This window comes from Mesitornis unicolor, unplaced genomic scaffold (assembly GCF_000695765.1).
Source record: "Mesitornis unicolor isolate BGI_N332 unplaced genomic scaffold, ASM69576v1 scaffold41651, whole genome shotgun sequence".
Classification (NCBI taxonomy): domain Eukaryota; kingdom Metazoa; phylum Chordata; class Aves; order Mesitornithiformes; family Mesitornithidae; genus Mesitornis; species Mesitornis unicolor.
This window is the reverse complement of record NW_010162519.1, coordinates 1-20,767: the sequence shown is the minus strand read 5'-3', so window position 1 is coordinate 20,767 and position 20,767 is coordinate 1. Positions and strand designations below refer to the sequence as shown.

The following is a 20,767-nucleotide window of genomic DNA, read 5'->3' as shown; positions in this document are numbered from 1 at the left end:
GGCGTGGGGACCCTCCCCGTGGTGTCCCTGCTCCCCCTGTGGAGTCCCTGCTCCATCCCCCATGGGGTACCCCTACGGCTGTCCCACGCAGGTACCAGCACATCCCAAAGCCCCCCTGGGGCACCCCATGTTCCCTACATGCAGCATCCCCCCCATCGGCAGTCTGTGTGCACCCACGGACCTGGGGTTCCCGGGGGCATTCAGGGCCGGCCCTGCCCCGCCTGTGACTGGTGGGGGCATCCCCGGGTCCCCCCAGGCTCTGTTCGGTCAGGGGTGCCCCACACACGTGAGGTAACAACGTGTGCCCCCCGGGATTCCTAGAAGCGGGGGTGGCCTTTCCCTGAATCTCAACAGAGAAAATAAATCACTGCAAAAATGCTTCCCTCGGTGCCAAGAAGAAATCTGAAGGATTTGCTGTTTGTTGGGAACTCCTGCCAAAACAGAAATGTTTTCAGGCCTGCTCTGGTGGTTGAGAAGCTGACTCCTGGTGCAGGGTTTGGGCCAAGCATGAGCAGTGTTGACACCAATTTTATTGCCTGTGGTTGATGAGCTCTGTGCGGCGCCGTGGGGCGGCATCCCCCATGCTGGGGTTCATGGTGCAGCAGCAAAAACCCTTGCAATGCAAGTGAGCAGCTCTTCCCGGGCATCGGGAGTAAACAGCGTGGTGCTGAAAAGCCTTTTAAACACCTGTGTGTAATTCTGTTATCTTAGAAATATCTTTTTTTGATCAAACCTGACCATAAAATATTGATGTCGGTGTTCCCTGCACTGCAACCAGCCCTTGGCAGCTGGTGAGTGATGCTGCGTGGGTGAACCAGATGAGAAATGCAGTTCCCCGAGGGATGGGTATGCCCGTGCCCGACCGTCCAAGCCAGGGCCTGTGTTTGCAGAGGTTTATGCGGCTAAGAAAAAAAAAAAGTCAGCTCATACCCCGGTGTGAAACACCATCCTTCGCCTTCACCTTCACCAGGAACCTGACGCATCTCCAAAGCAGACAAACAACTGAACTCTGTGGTGAGTCATGGTGTGCAAGCCATGAGTCACCATGGGATTAAAATAACTTGCACCATCACTCTCCCCCTGGACAAAGGGGGAGATGCCTCTGGGTTTGACCAAAAGTGAGGCTTTTTGCTGCACTTGCGAGGTGGCACTCGCGTCCCTGCCTGTCCCCGCGTGGTGCTGTTGAAGCAGCAAATGGAGGTGTTCCTGCACCCTCCTCCTCATGGTCTGTGTTGGCAGCATCTTGGCCGTTTGCTGTGGGCACGCGGCGATGTGACATGGAAATAATCACTGGATCGAGTTCACCTCAGGTGCGAGCAGGGGTAACCTCACTGAACCCCCCCGTGCGGAGAGGGCTCCCCAAACCCAGCACCTGCCAATGGGAAGAGCACGGTGATGTTGCCCTGAAACAAAAGTTCCAAAGAAAAAGAAAAAGGAATGTGAGATGTATCCTCTATTTCCTAACATGAATGAGGCCACATAATCACTTAACTCTGGTTTCTTCATGAGTGCTCCTGCCACAGCATCCCCAGATGGCTCAGGATCAGCTCCTCCTGGTGTTGCCCTCCTCTCTTCCTCCTCCTCCTCTTTTTCCTCCTCCTCTGCACTCCCACCTGGCTCTTCCCACAGTCTTACTCTGCAAGCAAGCGGTCAGAAACGAATGAGACTCCAAGCAACAGTGCCGAGGGCCAGGGATCCTCCACCCTCCTTGGCCAGGGAGCGGGGCCAGCATGGGTTCCCAGGGCCGATCACACCAGCTCCTTCCCCACTATTGAATTTCCGAACAAAACCAGCGTTTGCGAAGCCATCTGAATGAAGCCCCACATAGCCAGCTACTCTGACACCCGTGTTTTGTTCTTAAAAGCTTTTCCTCACTTCACCGCACTCTGCACTTGTGAAGCTGGGAAAGGCGCTTTCCTGCTTACACCCTGGAGCAGAGCTGCTCACAGGGCGAGTGGCTCCCAGTGCTGCCTTTCTTTCTGCTTTGAAAACTGCCCAGAAATCGGGGAGCTTCTTTTCACCGTGTTTTTCTTTCGTTGAAAACAGGAGGGGAGGAGGGGTTGGATGTTGGCGTGTAGTCTTGGAAACCGAAGCCGAGAAAGATTGAATGGAAACCCAAACACGAAGCTGCCATGAACTGCGGCCCCGACGTGGAGATCGTATCTGCAGAAACCCCTCGCATTGGCTGCAGCCGCTCCGGAGTGATGCGGGGCTGCCGTGCAGGGACCCAGCATGGCTCCCGTATGCTGTTCAAAACAATTCCCGTAACATCTGGAGATCCAGCTGGTAAAACAGGACACATCCATGCCGGTAAAAGTAGCAAGAACCAACGTAGCTTGAGGCTGTTGACAGAATTGTCCCTCTCTTGGCCAATGCTCCACAGGTCTCAGCTGCTTTTCCCTGAAGCCACCTGATTGACTACCACAACCGAGTTAAGCTCAAAGTAGCTGTGTGCAAGGAGTTTTCCCATGCTGAAGAAGGGTTTATAAGCCTAGAAGCTCGTCTGTTTTTTTTCAGCTGTATTAGTCAATTCAAAAAAATATTATCTTGCCTTACAAACCTTGCCCTTGATTATTTTAGGCCATGGCAGCTACTATGCACTATGGCTCTGCCAACCCGGGCATTAAGCACAGAGCAACCGGTCCTGATTTAACTCACTGAAAGTCTCTTTGATTTTTCTGCATCACTTGATTTCGTTCAGATCAGAAAAAGAAAAAATCACTTTGGCTGCTCCTTTGCAAAACAGCAGCAGTTTTCTGTATTAGAGAACTCTTGATAACACTCCGATTGCAGCTTCTTTCCAGGTAAGTGCCATCCGTTTCTGTATCAAGGCTATTTTGTGGCTTGGAGATGAAAATCAGGAGCCGATTCCAGGAACACCAGAGCCCGGAGAAGAGCCCCGTGTTTGGAAAGCGCCTGGCTTGGTGCATTCCTGATGGAAGTGGTAATGCTGCGGCGGCACAGGGGGAGGTTTGCTCGTGTTCAGGCCCTTTCGGAGAAAAGCAATCCACCGAAGGGCATGGTCCAACAAAGGTATGGTTGTAATTAGAGTCAGAGCAGTTCAATCTGACATTCAGCTGGTTGATGCCAGCTGTACCTTTAAAAGGAAGAACATTTAAGCATTGGGTTTCATGTCTTTTTAGTGTTTATTTAGCAGGAATTTAATCCGTATCTTTTTTTTTTAACTTTCTTTGCGTGCTTCTGTGCAATTGCATAAGACGTGAGGAGCTTGTGAGTGTTCTTGCAGCTGTGCAAGGTTCGTATTAATGGAGCCCTTATATAATTTTGACACAGATATGTTATGTACACACGTCTGCAGGTCCTCAGCATGGCTCAGAAAAGACAGCTCGAAGAAAGAAAGAAAGAAAGAGAGAAAGAAAGAAAAAAAGAAAAGAAAATAAAGGAAAGTCTGTTTAGTTCCTGGGGAAAAATGAGAAATGCAGCATGAAGATCTGTGTTTATTGGGGCTGTTTGCTCTGCTTACCCTGCTACAAACCTGCAATAAGCAAATGCCTGTTAGTGCCACTGCAATTGTCAGTGTTCAAGAAGAATTTGGGCTGTGTCTGTGCCGTGCAATACTGTGCAGCAGGGACCCCAGTGCCACCAGCACTCCTGGGTCCAGATCACAGCCCCATGGGTGGCTCTGGTAGCCCCTCGCTTGCCGTGGGGGATTTTGCTCCCCATTTCTTCTAGCACAGAAACAAGGAATTTCCTCCCTTTGCAGACATTTGCCATCCAGACCTGACTCACCCCAAAATCCAGCTCCACGTGATGCTCTGCTGGTGATTTCACAGCAAAGCAGTCAGAGGCATCGCTGCGGGATGGAGAGCACAGGGTCCTGCAGACTCTGCAGCCTTGCAGTTTTCCTCCCAGTTTACATCGGGGATTTCCCCATTGAGAATCCGTGGATACACAGAAAACTGGAACGAAAGGGCTTCCAATAATCCTGTTTGTGCACAGGGATTGAAGGAAATCAGTGCCATTTCCCTGGTGGAATCGCACTGGAGAAAAGCACAGAGGCATCAGGTCACCATCTCCGTTGGATGTATCTCAGCCTGCACATGCACATATGCACACACATATATTTTTGCTTCCCTCGGTGCAGACACACACAAATATTCTCTCTCACACACATTTTCACATCTTCTCTCCCACACTTTCTCTTTCCCCAGCTCTCACCCACACACACTTTTACTAATTTTCCCCACTTTCTGTCTCTCTCACACAGAGAAAACCCTCCTAATTATTTTTAAGACATAACAGCTCTTTGTGGAAAAGGATTTCGCACAAAAAAGTAATGGTGGAGCAAAGAGGCAGCCAAGCTGCTCTGGGAAGTCAATAATAGAAGCAGCTGATTAAAAATGCCCAGTGGAAAAGCAGCCCCACAGCCAGTGAGGAGCAAGGAAAGATTACGCACGGATGGAGCAAGTCCAACTGCCCTGGCAACCAGGTGGAACTGACCTTTGGGAAGTCAAAACCCCGTATATTGGGTGCTACGTCTTCCAAACAAACACCAACCTCCAGAGGCAAAGAGAAGGTGACCCCATTGCTATGGCGCTGACACGAGAGATGCTTTAGGGTTCATTCCCAAGGTTTCCACCAATCTCCTGCAGGACCACAGGTGAAACACGTCATCCGGAGCCAGTTGGGTGTTGGGAACACCAGCTCCTCGGGACCAACACAGAATCACACAGAAGCTTTAAGGTTGGAAGAGACCTCTAAGAGCATCAAGTCCAACCGGGATCATCAAGTCCAACGCTGGGTGCTTCTGGGTCAGCACAGCCGGGCGCTGTGCTGAGTGAACCTGCTCGGTGCTATGACAGCAGAAATGAGTGAGTGTCGCAGCACCGCTCAGCTGTTCCTACAGCAAACCACTGGCATCATCGTGTCAAGCCGCTCAGTTCCCTATTTAACAGCAAAAGTAACACACAAACCTTTTTTTTAAGTTAGTGAGCTTTATTTAGGAAATAAATAAAATTGTAAGAAAATATGAATGATTGTAATAAATACAGCACTTGTCAAAATTACACAGCCGTGAAAAGCACATTATTTTTAGGCGTATTACTCCAGTGTGGTTACAGGGTCTGGCACATTACTGGAAAAATAACTTTCTGTCCCTGAAAGAACATTTTCAACACAGAAGAGAGAAAAAGACAGACAGAGAGACTGCATCTGCATGATGGCAAAGGATATCCAGTTCTTTCCCAGAAAAGCTTTGACGGATGTTTGTTTATGGGGCGGGTTTGCCTGAAATGTGATACTTCATCACAACTAATTATTTTAAAGGATGCTGTCCAGATAGAAATGAGAGATTTGCAGCCAGGCTGGAGGTCAGGCACAGCACGTGGCATCTCACCAGCTCTGCTACATGGCCGCTGTTTCCATGGTTTGCACAATGTAAGTGGACAAACAGTTTCCCCGCTCCCTTCTCACGCAGCAGACCTAAGATTGTCTGTTGTGTTTTCAACTGAGACATGGGAAACACAGCAAAGGAAAAATGAATAAAGTGATTGCATAAAGGCCTTTCACTCATAAATACACACCTGCCTCTGTCTGCAAGATCAGGGCTTGGGTTTGTACACCACAGTACAGAAACTGCAGCACCAAAACCCAGCACAACCCCACTGACTCTGCCAAACAGTGGTTAAGCAGGGAATGATGAGGGCGAAGCTTGCTGCTTTTTGGGATAAGGTGTAACATTTGAATGTTGCACACATCTAGACTTTCCAAGCTTGACTTGGTTATAAAAAAAGCATTATTCATTCCTTATGCCTATTTTAAAAAAAGACAAAACCACGTCTAATAGTTACTTCTAATTTAGCGTGTGAAAAGACTTAAACATCAGAGCACATAAATTAAGCAAGGAGAAAAGGATCAATACTTTCTAGTAAGTCATTTGCCTTGAAGGTTCAGGAAGCGACTGAACACATGAAAACAAAGCTACTGAGTCCTCCTCAGCACTGCCTGAGTGTCTGAAATGGGAAAGTCAAACAACTCCTTTGGCAACACAAGAGGTGATTTCCTCAAGGCACAGTGTCATCTGGTCACCGATTGCTGCTGCAATAGAACATTTCTTCACAGAGCACATAAATAGAGGTCTAAAATAAATAGCAAGAAATAAATCATCTGGTATAAGGAGCTCAAGCTACAAATGCTATCCACAACGTGCTGTTTCCAAGGTCAGCAATGAGCACAAACAGAGACACCTGATCGGTGCCTTGGGGAAAGGAATCTGCCCTTGTCCCTGGTGGGGCAACAGCCAAAATCCCACACTAGGGTCGCCAGCCAGCGCAGTCCAACAGGAGCTCGCTCCACACCTAATTTCAAGAATTACTAATTTGTTTCTATAATGCATTTAAGGAAGAGTGTGTCTTCTTTCACATAGGCATATTTAGGTGACTGCAGTTTGGCCAAAGGGAGGAACATGGGACAGCCACTTGCAACGTTCATATCATTCACCGGTCTCTGAAATGAAGCGGAAGTCAAGTCTGGGCGAAACGCATCAATAATGTGTTCCCTGTTGTTTTGGTCAAGCAACATAAATGTAACCTGAAAAACAGAATGGGGCAACGATGAGTTATTGAACTGAAAAATAAGCCATAAAATATCAGAGACAGAAGTGCAAACGTGCTGCAAAAGCAGCTGGATGCTCTATCGATAATCAAACACAAATTGTAATGAACATTTCACAACCTGCAAGGTCAGTTAATGTGAGCAAGGGAGATTTGTAATGGTTCCCGGATGAAGGATTTCAAACTTGGCCACCCGTAAAATAAAATTAAATTAAATAAAGTACAGAATGATTTCTTGGTAGAAAACTGCACAGTCCAAAGGTTTTTTTCCTCTCTCTCCTGACAACTTAAACAAACCTCAGTTTGGTTACAGTCATTGCATTCATTCTGTTATTGTGGTTTGGAATCAAAAGAAACAGCTTGGTTGCCTGTACACAAATATGTAAAAGAGGCAACCTAAATATCAGTACAGAATCTCCCCATCTCATTACCACTGTTATTAGATCACTGTTCTTTGGTTTCAAATGTGAAACACATGTAATAATTTTTTCATACAGTGAGGAACGGGAAATTTAATTTTTTTTTTGGCTACTAAATGGCAGTAAAGCAATTTCTACGAAAGGCTTACAGAATTATTACCACTCAAAGGCAAGTGCTAAAACAGAGACCAGAATTTTGTGCACACTTTCACTGCTTTTCTAAGCATCGTTGCCATTATCAGATTGCACTTTACAAAATGAGAAAAAATAAGATCAGGAACACATACAACATCCGTGGCACGTTTGTAAGTAGAAGTCCAGCCTCACATTTCTAACACCTGTGCTTCAGGCAGCAAATCGTAATTCCCTCATAAATTGATATTATCTATGTGGAGCAAGAGCCAGGGAAAAATGTGTCCCTGGCTTGAGCCCAGGTGGAGCCTGGTTGGGATATATCAAATACCTGTGCTCTGCTGTTTGAAAATCCTACAAGGCACAGTATGGAATCTCAGCAGGAGCAGCTTGCCCTGTGTGTAACTCACTCCGTTCAGAGTTTAGTTCCACTAAACTCAAGAGAAAACATCCCCTCGTGTTCACCAGAAGTAGTGGGGTTATGCCAGGATCAGATGTGACAAGGTGGCTCTTCTCACCTTGTGCCTGAAAGGCCACGGGAGCAGAGCATCGTAGTCTCCTTTCATCACCACAAAGAACAGGGACATGTGTGTTCCTTTTCCTGTCCCATCCCCGTTCAGATAAACCCTCATACAGACCTTGTAGCCATACTTCGCAGTGTAGAAAGCTGAAATTAAAAAAAAAAGACATCATGAGTGTTCTGGCATACGGGAAAAGATAGGATAGGACATGTTTTGCTATCACAGAGATGAAAACAGAAATCAGTACACCCTGGAGATTATAAGCAATGAAAATCCAATGGTTGGGATCCTTTTGGTGCCTCATGCCTTGGTGACAATTACCTGCTGTTAGCCACACAGGTGTATTTTACCTAATTAAATTACTTTTCACATGGGAAGTAACTGCCACGGAAAGCCACTCAGTACCATTGGCACCATGGCAAGTGGCTGAGGCCAAGGGCGAGCTGCAAAATGAAAGCCCAGAACAGAACACAATTCCAAACACTGTGGAAAAGCACATCACAGCTGCCCTGAATTACAGGCAGGAGAGCATGACATCTTCATATAAACAGCATCTTAGTTTTGAAGAGCTATTTTAAAGGATCTCCTGTCCACATGAGCTGAAAGCAGCAGCATTCTAGAGAAATCAGCAGGTTTTCTAAAGGACTGGGTTATGCATACATCATGGTTTACCTGGTGAATACAAACTGACTGTTCTTCCAGTCACAGAGTCCTGTAGCTTCCTGCCAACATCTGTTATTTTCCACAGAAAGACCCCATCATAGGAAGCTTGCTCAGAGAACAGAAGACTCTTGTGAAGACTGCTCAGGCCTGCATCCTTCTGCAACAGGCACCGGTGCAACTCTGCAATCTAGAACAAACCAACCCGTCCTCAGTCAGCCTCGCTCTCCAGAGCTACAGAAGTAGCAGAATCATCCTGGAGACCTCATGTTCTGGAGGGTCTCCTGTGATTTCTTTTTAAGTGACAGTTACATATCAACACATAAGGCAAACAGCCGGATTGATGGTTTTTTGGTCCTCCAGGCATGTTGCTTTAAGAGGATCAGTCAAACAACTGCCTTGCTTGCTCACGGTCCAATCTCTACACCACATCTCTCTGATTACATGTAAATATTTGTTATCTATACAACAAGCAAACAGACAATGCCTATCATAACCATTTACCTTCAGTTCAAGGCCTCGTATTATATTTTGATCAAGCTCACTCTGCCTCCGAAAGGCTGTGATTTCCAAGTGAGAGGTCTCCACCTCTTTATTGAGCACTGCCACAATATTCTCAAACACATGAAGCTTATTTTCTAGCTCAGAAACCACTTTCTCCCTCACAAGTTGTTGCAGAACAGATTCATCTTCCGACATGGAAGATCCAGGAAAACAGTCTATTTCCACATCTCCGCTGATTTCCAGACTCCCTGGGATGTGCAGATCAGAGATGCTTTTCCCTGCACCATTCACACTCAGCTCTGACTGTGGGATGAAACCATTTGCAGCTTTAGCAGCAGTGCACAAGCTCGCCTTCAGTTGCTTTATGTGTTGCAGCAGAAGCAGCATGTGGGCCCCCACTGCAGTTCTTTCATGCTCCTTTATCTTCTCTTTGCTTCCCTGTAAGAAGACGACACTGTCAATACATTCTCCATGCAACTACCATAACTGGCCAGGGCCAAATCAAGCAATGTTTCCTTTAACTTATTGGGAGACACAGAGATGGAAGAACTGCAAGATACGGGTCCAGCTCCATAGCAGTTGACTCTCAGGGAAGATATGGAGAGAGGAAAGCCAACAACCCCTCCAATGATCAGTTTAGGCTCTGTGTTCACAAGTGTACACAAAACACATAAAAAGAAAACAATTGTCTGCAATTTCTGTATTAAACAGGATGCCAGAGTGCCAGCAGGATTCTCAAATAAGCCAATATTTAATACATATACTGTGAACAAAAGATGAAACAAGGCAACAGACGCAAACTTAAATGCACAGAAGACCCATTACTGTTTTAAGAGGCGTTACCCTGAAGGGAATATCCACAACACAGTAGAACAGTATATGTGATAAACCAGCAAAATCGTAATAAACATTGATTTTTACCTGAAGTGCACACACAGGGCAGGACACAGAGCATCACTGGCTGAACTGCAAATTACACACACTGTGTAACCACAGCAGTTCCAACATCACCTCTGCCAGCCTGCTAAAAATGGGTAGACTCTCTCTCTTTCCTTAAAGATATATTTAAATCAAGGCCCACTACCTTGAACACAAAGGCTGCCTAGGCCAAAGGCACAGTGCTGAGTTGTATACCATTCGAGACCTTCCTGAAGGCAGCTGTTTCACTCACCCTAAATGAGCAGCCAACTTCAGAAAAACGACATCCATCCTTGTTGATAAAGGGTGTAGAGTGATTCTGTAGAAAAAAAAAAGGAGAAGAAAGAATCAAATACCAATTCAAAGGGATTCTTTTATTTACCTACAAACAACAAGGCCATAATCCCAGCAGCTCTAAATCAGGTTAATTCAAGTCAAGGCATTACTGCAGCTTACAGTGTCCAACCAGCTTCAAAAATTCATTGGTAAATCAATCAAGAGTGTGGTTGATTGCAAGTTTCCTGCACGCAGCCTGGCACTAAGTGTCCATCTAACAACCAATACTTTTCTGAACTGAAATAAAGCCATATTGCCTTCACTCATATTTTACCTACCTTTTCCTTTAATGATGTTTCTGTTTGCAAATGGTTTTGTTCCTTATATAAACTGCCTTCACATGAATGTTCCTGCCATTAAAACAAGAAGAAAATAATCCAGTACATTATTAAAATCATTGAGCAACTTTATTTAGGGGTCTTTGAAACATACATATGCAATGACATGCAGGTGGATTAGAGAACAGAAAGCAAATATACCAAACATAAACTCTTCTTGCATTGACTTAATATAGTTTGCTTAATGTGCAGACACTTCTCTTTAGTTTGCAGAAGAGGAGACTGAGGGGAGACCTCATTAATGTTTATAAATATATAAAGGGTGAGTGTCACGAGGATGGAGCCAGGCTCTTCTCGGTGACAAACAATGATAGGACAAGGGGTAACGGACACAAACTGGAACACAGGAGGTTCCACTTAAATTGGAGAAGAAACTTCTTCTCAGTGAGGGTGACAGAGCACTGGACCAGGCTGCCCAGAGAGGTTGTGGAGTCTCCTTCTCTGCAGACATTCAAAACTCACCTGGACGCCTTCCTGTGCAACCTCATCTGGGTGTTCCTGCTCCGGCAGGGGGATTGGACTGGATGAGCTTTTGAGGTCCCTTCCAATCCCTAACGTTCTGTGTTCTGTGTGTTCTAGCATCCTGCTTATTAACATTTTGAAGGCTGGAATCCACATTTTCCATCATGATGTGCTAATGCAAAATGCATTACCGCTAACATGAGACTTCCTGCCACTTCTTGCTCCAAGACGGGTAACGTAATCCTCCTGTTACTGGTTCATACAACTTCAATATGTGTATTTAACGCAGCAACTGTCAGCTTTCAATGCATACTGTTCAGGGAGACTGACTTTAATCTTTAGAAACGTTTTTGCACGCCAGTACATTTCCTATAGCACTCTAGAAATTTTTTTGATAAAACAATTCCAGCAGCCTTCAAGTCTCCCCTGCAGAGTCCTGAAGCTTTTCTTCAATCCTCAGAAATACAGCCATAGGTTTTTCTCACTCTCTAACTCATTTTTAACACTCTGTATCTTAGATATTGCACAAAGTATGCCTTTATTTTCTTCCTTTCTGCTATTTGGTTCCTTCAGGTTCCTGATTTCTTGAGAGGAAAAGGGGCTGGTGAGAAGTTGCTTTAAAATACAGAAATGCAAAAATCACAGGACTGGTTGGCTAAGACTGAGAGCAAGAGCAGTGCTCCAAACTTACTATTTCCTCCCAGAGCATCGTGGATACATGGAATACACGCAAATACTCAAAATTCATATGCCACATAGCTGCCAATTTAATAAAGCAGATCATGTAACCTGCAAAATCCCGATTTTACAAATACTAAGGCAGACAGAGAAAAATAAATATCTCAAGGCCAATCCCCTGCTTGGTTGCCAAGGTTTCCTAACCAAAAAACTAATTAGGTAATAGCTAACCGGAATGAGTGCGAGGGAAACAGCTCTTCACTGCAGGAAAATGAAGCCTGCTGAGGTGGATCTGTGGTATCACAGACCTCGGAAAAGAGAAAGGTGCTCAGGGAACCCTCAGGCAGCTCAGGTTTCCTCCTCCCGCTTGCCCACTGAACTTAGAGACAGCTGAAAGGGATTAAGTGTTGCCACCTTCTGGTGTATAGGGTCTCTCCGAAACATGCAGTGGATTTAGCTCTGGTAAAATATGCCTGTGTCCAGATGCCCTTCTCTCTCTGTAAGAGTTACTCAGATATGAAAAGCACACGCAAAAGCTTGCCAAGAAGCACAATTTAGCAAGAGCACCTTATTCTAATCTGTGGGGACTGTAAAATCCTATGTTGAGTAAACCTCACAGCTCACTGTCTGGAAGGGCACACTTTCGTGGCAGTTACGACACGCAAAGCTCTCCGCTGCTTCAGGCTACATTTTTGAGATGGTCACAACCCCTCTTGCCATGTAGGTCTTAGATCACTTCACCTCCATTCCAGGACTTAAGTCCAACGCTGGCAATTATTCTCTTTAAATCACCCAGAGGGATCAATATTCATTATGCTGCATCCAAAGGAGCGTGGCCTAACATTTTCTGTGATAATAGAGCCCACAGGGTCAGAAATTAGCTGAGGCTGGGATGAAGATGTTTTCAGAGCTTTCAAATTTTATTTTTTTTTCAAATTTCAAGTTTTTAATCATAAAATGCCCTAAACAGATGACACACTTCCATCATGAGACTGACAAAGGTGCCACTGAAGCTGTATCATCAGCAATTTCTTCATATATAAGAATTCTATCACTTTTCAGCTGCCCCACCACACCATTTCCTCCTTCAGCAACACAGAGGAGTTTCAGACCACTCCCAGAATTTGCACTGTGCCGTATCTACAAAAGTCAGTAAAAACAAAGAGCCTCTTCTATTTAAGTTAATATGAATGTATAAAGGTACTTAAAATCTGCAAGTCAGCTGCTGTGCTATCGTAAGTTTGAGCACCAACCAAGGAAGTCATTACTTTTAAGAAATAATGGAATAGGTTTAGTAATACAGACTTTAAAGTTTGATGATCAACTGCATTCTTGTGTAGAAAAAAAAGTTGTTTTAAAGAGGATTTTGAGCAAATGCTGGGGACAAACTACCCTTACCCTATGAGCACACAGAGTTTCCCCTCTCTGTTGTAACACCACAAGCAGACTATCAAATACTGCTCATTTTTCCCTCCAACACATGCATGGAAAAAATAGCAAACTCAGGAAAATTAAATATTCACCAAGTGCAATAGCATTCATGAAACTGGGATGAAAATTGTCATGATAAATTATTTAAGCCATTAATATGAAGCACTCATTTGAAACAGAGAAATGTTCTTACTTGGTATTCACTACTGGATAAGCTCTGCTTGCACTTCTGACACATCATCGTATTATTAACACATCCGTTTTCCAAATGATCTGCAAGCTTCTTTCTCATCACCACGTGTCCACAACCAGTGTGGCAAGGGATTAAAGCATATTCACATAAGCTCTGATGCTCCTGGAAGTAAAAAGTTCTAAATCACAACCTGCAGATAAACATTTACCTATAAATAGTCTCCATTTTGCCAGCCTAGAGCTTTGCTTTGCATTTCTTCTAAGCTTGGGTAAAGTCCCACTCCACAATGTTACCAAGATTACTACTGAAAAATTCACCGACTTTATTGGGGCTTTTTCAATTCTTAACTTAAAAAAGAAAAGAAAAACCCCAAAACAAACCAACAACTTCTGATAAATTAAAACATGAGGACTCCCTTGAACTGACTCTCTCTAGTGCATTTGTTTGAAGATAACATGATCCTGGTCCCATCTTTTTTCCTTGTTTTAGAGGATCTCTAAATTTTGGGCTGGGATTTTTTTTGTTTGGTTTGGGGGTTTTTGGTGGGGGTTTGGGGTGGGGTTTTTTTTGAGATCATCCTGCTCTGGCTGGTAGGATGAATGTGGTTGGTCTGCTGACATCTCTGTATAGCATAAAAGAGCGGACATCTGACAACTGCTGGGCAACACAACCTTTACCTATATTCAAAATAACTTTTAAAACATTTCCTTTTCATTATTTGCATGCTCTCATCTCAACGAGGAAAAATATCAACATTATATCTTTCATAACTACATCAAACAGGTCTGCTTTAAGATTCTTAAAAATACAGTATCTCAATAAAGACTATTTACTATTTCTTTTACTGAAGCAACTGTAAAGTAAGTGTGTTGCAACTGATTCTGTGTTTAAAGGGAGATGGCTGTCCCATATAGGACAGGCTCAGAAATGCCAATTTCAATCACACGCCCAACTCCCAAATCTAGTTTGCCACGTATTCATGCTGAGAGGAGTTCCAATACTCAAAACTATGAAGCTAAGCAAACTGGGTAGATTTGTCCTTAAAGAGGAGTACACTCAAATAGAAAATTCATGCAAAAATAGCAAAAGGCAGCAGCACTTCAGATGCTTATCAGATCCCTGTCAGAAAGAGCCTCTATTCCTACACAAGATGTAGATGGAAGAGTGCGTGTTAATTTAAACAAACTGCCTTTCAAACAAACTTACTTCAAAATTTTTCATGATACCGGACCAACTGCACCCAAGGGTCACACAGTGCACTTTGAGTTCAGAAATCTCTTTATTAATGGCAGCATCACCAAAGGCCTGGAAAGCAAACACAGTAAGGAAAAAAGCACAGGTCAGAAAGTACTCCAGCATGCACTTCTGACACAGGAGTAAGCTGACTGTGTCAAAATTTCACATCTTGACAAATCTCTAATTTTTAAAAAATCTACTGCCATAAGACTCACTAATGTGGCAAGTCAATCACACAGAATCCCAGACCGTTAGGGATTGGAAGGGACCTCCAAAGCTCATCCAGTCCAATCCCCCTGCCGGAGCAGGAACACCCAGATGAGGTTACACAGGAAGGCGTCCAGGCGGGTTTTGAATGTCTGCAGAGAAGGAGACTCCACAACCTCTCTGGGCAGCCTGTTCCAGTGCTCTGTCACCCTCACTGAGAAGAAGTTTCTTCTCAAATTTAAGTGGAACCTCCTGTGTTCCAGCTTGTGCCCATTACCCCTTGTCCTATCATTGTCTGTCACCGAGAAGAGCCTGGCTCCATCCTCGTGACACTCACCCTTTACAGATTTATAATCTTGGGATAGCAGAAGCTCAAATAACTATTAAACCATTTCTTTTTTATGGTTCAAAAATAAACTATTTGACGTGATATAAATTTACCGAAAATACGCCTAGCCAACTACAGCTATTGTCTGAAGTTTCTTTTCACAGATGCCTGAAAAATGTCGCAGGGACTGAATGTGCTGACAGGACCCTAACTATAGGGTGCTGCCATGTGCCACTCCTAATGAGTGCATTTCATTATTGTGGTCATTAACACCTCCTTAACGTGCTGCAGTGAGGACTTGAGACTGTTTTGCACTGCGAGTACATTTCTCAGACCATGGCTGTTTCCATTTAGTATGGCACTGTGTACTAAAGAAATCTAAAACATAGGTGACCGGGGCTTTTGGTGCACTACGTAGATTTTTTTATGACGTTAACCGTTAAGAATGTTAAAGAATCATACAATCATCATGTAAATTATGGAGTGCTACACACTTTTACATTTTGCACAATCCAAATAGGTACACTAACACAGGAACAAGCCCTGCTAAAGTTAGTGACACGTTTGTAGATGCTCTGCTGGTAAGTACACAATACGGAGGACTGCAGATTTCCTACGTAACAACACAGGGCAGAGCAAGAACTGGTAGGGGGGGAGGTTTACAAATAGAGGGAAGAAAGTATTTACAAATTATGCCAAAATATACACACTGTATTCTTTTACAAAACAACAAACCTGCTAAATGATCTTTATTATTCGTGCTGTTTACAAACTCCAACCATTTGTTGGAAGCTGATCTCAACAGGTAGATCCTCATCCCTTCGTGGTGACTGACTTCATCTGGGCTCTCAACAGGCACAAGAATCTGCCTGGGCAGAGCAGTTTGCAAGAACGGGAACCTGTTTACAGCAACCCACCTACAGATTGTGCAGAAAGTCCCCGCAGATTTACTGAGAGTCCCACAGCTGAGAAATCGCAGTTATAAGAGAAACGACAGGCAACAGAGAATAAAAAGTTGATGAGGGTTTAGCTGTGCCTATTTGTGGTGAGATGATGCATGAAATTCTGTTACTGCGAGATTTATTGCAGAATTGAGCATTTTTTTTCTGAGATATTGTGAAGTTCTGCATTAACTGCAGATTCATTATTTTGTTGCAGTCACTTCCTAAAGTTTACCTTTTACCTCACTGCTGGGTTTCTGTTTTCCCTGAGAAATTCATACAGAATCTGTATCTCTTGGTACTCCTGCACATAATCAGAAATGAGGGACAAAGACAAACCAGGACTGAGCCCTGTGGCCCAGTTTGTATTCAAGATACAGAATAGTGCTTAGAAAATCACAACAGCAAAAGAGATCTGCACCATTGAATTACAGACGAAACATTTGCCACTGCATCGTTTTTATCAATTATTATGTTCAGCTCTAAGTTTTTCACTATTTCCTCTAGATAATCTAGGTGACAAAATACTTTCTAGGCAATTCAGCCAGCTAGCTGACACTCTTTTTTCTTAGGTACGCTTCACCTGTAAGTTTGGTAACACGTTTGAAGGCCACAGAGAATCATGAGATTGGAAAATCCTGGGGTGTATCAGGAGGGGGGTGGTTGCAGGTCGAGAGAGGTTCTCCTCCCCCTCTACTCTGCCCTGGTGAGACCACATCTGGAATATTGTGTCCAGTTCTGGGCCCCTCAGTTCAAGAAGGACAGGGAACTGCTGGAGAGAGTCCAGCGTAGGGCTACAAAGATGATTAAGGGAGTGGAGCATCTCCCTTATGAGGAGCGGCTGAGGGAGCTGGGTCTCTTTAGTTTGCAGAAGAGGAGACTGAGGGGAGACCTCATTCATGTTTATAAATATTTAAAGGGTGAGTGTCACGAGGATGGAGCCAGGCTCTTCTCGGTGACAAACAATGATAGGACAAGGGGTAATGGGCACAAGCTGGAACACAGGAGGTTCCACTTAAATTTGAGAAGAAACTTCTTCTCAGTGAGGGTGACAGAGCCCTGGCCCAGGCTGCCCAGAGAGGTTGTGGAGTCTCCTTCTCTGCAGACATTCAAAACCCACCTGGACGCCTTCCTGTGCAACCTCATCTGGGTGTTCCTGCTCCGGCAGGGGGATTGGACTGGATGAGCTTTTGAGGTCCCTTCCAATCCCTGACGTTCTGTGATCTGTGATTCTGTGAAAATCCACTGTGATACTAAGGATAGTAAGTAACAGTTAAGAGATATTATTACAGGTAAGAAAGCATTGGTTACTTTGAGACAATAAAAAGTTCATTATATGGAAGAGTGTGGGATTTTATGTCACAGAACCCGATGGACTTGGAAAGTCCTAAGGCTGCCATTATACTTTACAAATCCAAATGACTAAAACATAAGGTAAAATGTGTAACTATCACATTTTGTATTATTCCCTCCTAGTCCAATGATGCCTACAGAGTATCCCAGAGATTGGTTAACAACAAATGAACAAACTGTGAACTACACCTTACCCTTTCTTCTGCCAGTAGGCTTCCCTCACTTAAAGTGCTGGGATCTTCCTCTTCACATTTCTGGCAAATTGCATTTTTATTGTTTCTGGCAAAAAGAATGAAGAATGAAACAACAATCGGTTAGTTTCTGTAGTTAGAAACTGTAGTTCAGGAGGTCTTTGTACAGACACTGACACAAACAAAAGCATGGAAATTGTTTTCCATGGAATCCATAGTCCCTGTTCATTCAAGGGCCAATTCCTGAACACACTGACGTCAAAAAACCCCTGCTGTTCTATTCTTCAAGACTGGACCTAGGCCCATAAATCTCATCTGTATTTCAGCAAAATAAGAGCAGCCTGGATCATAAAGAAAGAGTAAAGATGGGAACCTATTTATCTCATGAATTATGCAAAAACACCAGGTAGGAGAGGTAACATGGAAACTGAAGTCTTTTAAGACACAGAAAACACCCATTTTCCCAACATGGATATATCGACTTCAAATTACAAAAATATAGTAGAACTAGTGCAGAATTCCGTTCTAGACCATTAACATCCTACTGCAGCTAAAAAAGGTTTCGATCCACTCTCAAAATATTTAGCGTAGAGCTTTATATATGAAAAGCAAAAAATAAAACTTTACTAGAGATGTACTTCATTGTTAGTGCTCTTTATCATCCAAACAATGAACTAACACGGGCCAAGAAGCCCATCAGAAAAGCATCCATCCGAGCAGAGCACAACTAATTTCATACTGCACTAATTAGCCTGTTTGAGCCAGTTTCCTGTTAGTACCATAAGACTCTAGTGGGAAGATATAACAATTCCAGTTATGTTCTGCTGACAGTTTCCTGCATTTACAATTTACATTGCTTCATTAAGGGGCTTTGTTCTAGACTTACAGAAATGGATTTATGTAAGCTGGTCAAAGACATTAATTTCAACACATTTTTACATCATTACACGTTGACCTTCAAATCCCATGCAACCAAGGCATTGATCTAACTTTCCAGGTGCTCCACACCATGATCAGAGCTGGGACTGCATGAACTGGCACACACAAACTAGCTCAGTAATCACATCCACGAGGAAGCACAAGTCTTCCGACTGACTTAGCCAGCAGTAAAACTCAGTCACTGACTCTCGACAGCGGCTGTTTTCCAAAACAAAGCTAAAGTCAGCTTATTTATGGAATTGTACTGCAATGTCACCTGTCATCTGCAGGGTAGACATACCCTTTTCTAAAGGCTCTGGATCAAGGTGTAATTGTTGAAAGAAAAGGCAGGACAGAAGCAGCTAATTCACCAAAGCAAATCCCCATCCAGCTCCTGGTTTTCATGTTCTTCAGGATATTGGCAACATTGTCTGTCATTAATGGCAGCAGCACCTTAACGTGCAGTGACCCAGCTGAGTTATTAAAACTCTAAGATAATCTTTATTAAAAAACCATTACATCACTTATCCAAGGACTGTGAAGTCCCATACAAGCAGTATGTCAGCCTTGCATTAGTTCTCCACGGTTAAATCAGTATCATTATCCCACACTTACACATAATAAAACCCAGACTTTCACACTGGAAACAAGCAGAAGGTGGGGAGTAGCCTGCAGTCCACCACAAGCAAATAGTTTCAGATAGCAAAATGACTGCGGGCCAGAGGTCTAGGTAGCCACAGACTCATCTGCTGAGCACAGTGGCACAATGCAGCTCTCAGAAGCACTTGCAGCCACAGAATCCGCCAGGGCGGTGTGACCCTCTGCAGCAAGGACCTACCGTACAATCCAGGAGAGGCAGGCTGAGCAGTACCGATGCCCACAAAGCGTCTGCAGGGCTTTCTTCAGAATGTTATTGCAGTTGCTGCACAGGTACTTCTGATCAGGTGCATCTTCACAAATGTTGGTGGGATATCCAAAAGGAAATTCATTTTCATCAGGAGAAGAGCTGGGGACGTCCTGCAGGCCTCTGGTTGTTTTCTCAGCCATCTGAAGTAAACTACTGGCAGAGATAAGGACAAAAAAAAAAGGCGCTCAAACAAGCAGACACACGCTCACTTTGCTGTGAGAGAATACAACAGGCATCAAAGTCCACAAGCAACTCCAAACCTGTGCAGTAATCTAGCACTGTTTAATTGGGTCTGTAGCTGATATGTGTGACTAAATGTCACAGTGGGGTTTGACTAGGTACCAGCAGGAAATTACTGTACAGATTTAAAATTTCCCTCAAACATAACGTGAAAATGGACACTATATTAAAATGAAAGGTTGGGGTTTTCTTTCTAGAGTTTTTTTAGCTTGTAGAAAGAAGAAGTAAATATTGGCATCATCTCAGAGCTACAATCCCATTCGGTACAGAATTATTTCCTGTAGAGTAAATCCCCAACCACCTTCAATTCCCAGCAGCCAAAATTCATGATTATACTTTATAGATGCAGAAAATGAGCAATCAATGTATTTACAGTGACTTTCCCAAAGTCATAAAACTAGTGGCGAAATTAAAAAGGAAATCTCAAGTGCACAGAAAGCTTGATGCTTGTGTTCTTACCAGATACACCATGAGCTGCACATGCCAAGGCGTCATGCACATTCATCATTAGTTTTGGTTAACAAGAGCTGTGAACGTTTTTGGAAATGCAACCATAACTGACTCTGGTGACTCCACGGTTGCTTGGAAAGTTCAAGAAACGTTTTTCACACACGGACCTGGCACATTTTGATCATGACAATGCCTTTATAAATTTATTTTTTCCCATAACAATACTGACACATAATAACCTATCTCAGTATTATAAAAAGTAACACTGACTAACAGATCTTTAAAAAAATAAAACCAGACAGCCTGGGCGAGGCCAGTCACAGAAACAGCAGTGGCTGCCATGCAGTGGATAGGGCAGCCCCTGGGTTTAAAACGCTCCTCTTTAAGCAAACAGCATTTTCTGCTGCCTGGCAGAGGCAATTCCCTCGGCCTCTCCAGGCATTTGACGGGTAGCTCAGCAGCAAACTCAGGGGCTGCCCAACCTGCCAAGAGCCATGAGTTAAAAACAGCAACGCTAAACGTGCACCCTCGAGTTAACGAAGCAGTGTCAGAGGCGGCGTGGGTTGGTACCCAGGTGAGGACTGGAAACTGCCCACGGGTTTGTGCCGCTGCGCTGGCAGAGCCCGTCCTTTCCGTGGGGCTGGATGCCCACCCCCGCGTGTGTATCACATCGACAACGTCCGGTAAAACCGCGGCTCTGGGGCAGGGAGCGGGTCCTGGCTCGGGTGGCATCCTCCATCCCCAGGGCGGCGGGGCGGAGGGCCGGCAGCTTCCTAGGCACCAGGAAGCAGCAAGGGCGGCCAAGATCCCCGCAACCTGGGCAGTCCCCGCT

General features: G+C 44.3%; 1 protein-coding gene across 1 annotated transcript; it reads right to left on the bottom strand.

Moving 5' to 3' along the window:
- Positions 1-6,333: 6,333 nt before the first annotated feature.
- On the bottom strand, positions 6,334-19,398 carry TRAF1 (TNF receptor-associated factor 1; the record flags this gene model as incomplete). The annotated part of the gene is made up of 9 exons (XM_010193650.1): positions 6,334-6,549; positions 7,642-7,790; positions 8,317-8,494; positions 8,809-9,246; positions 9,980-10,045; positions 13,165-13,326; positions 14,371-14,469; positions 17,424-17,508; positions 19,177-19,398. Coding segments are annotated over 9 exons (1,615 nt in total), but the record flags the coding sequence as incomplete, so codon positions are not given.
- Between the last annotated feature and the right edge of the window lie 1,369 nt (positions 19,399-20,767).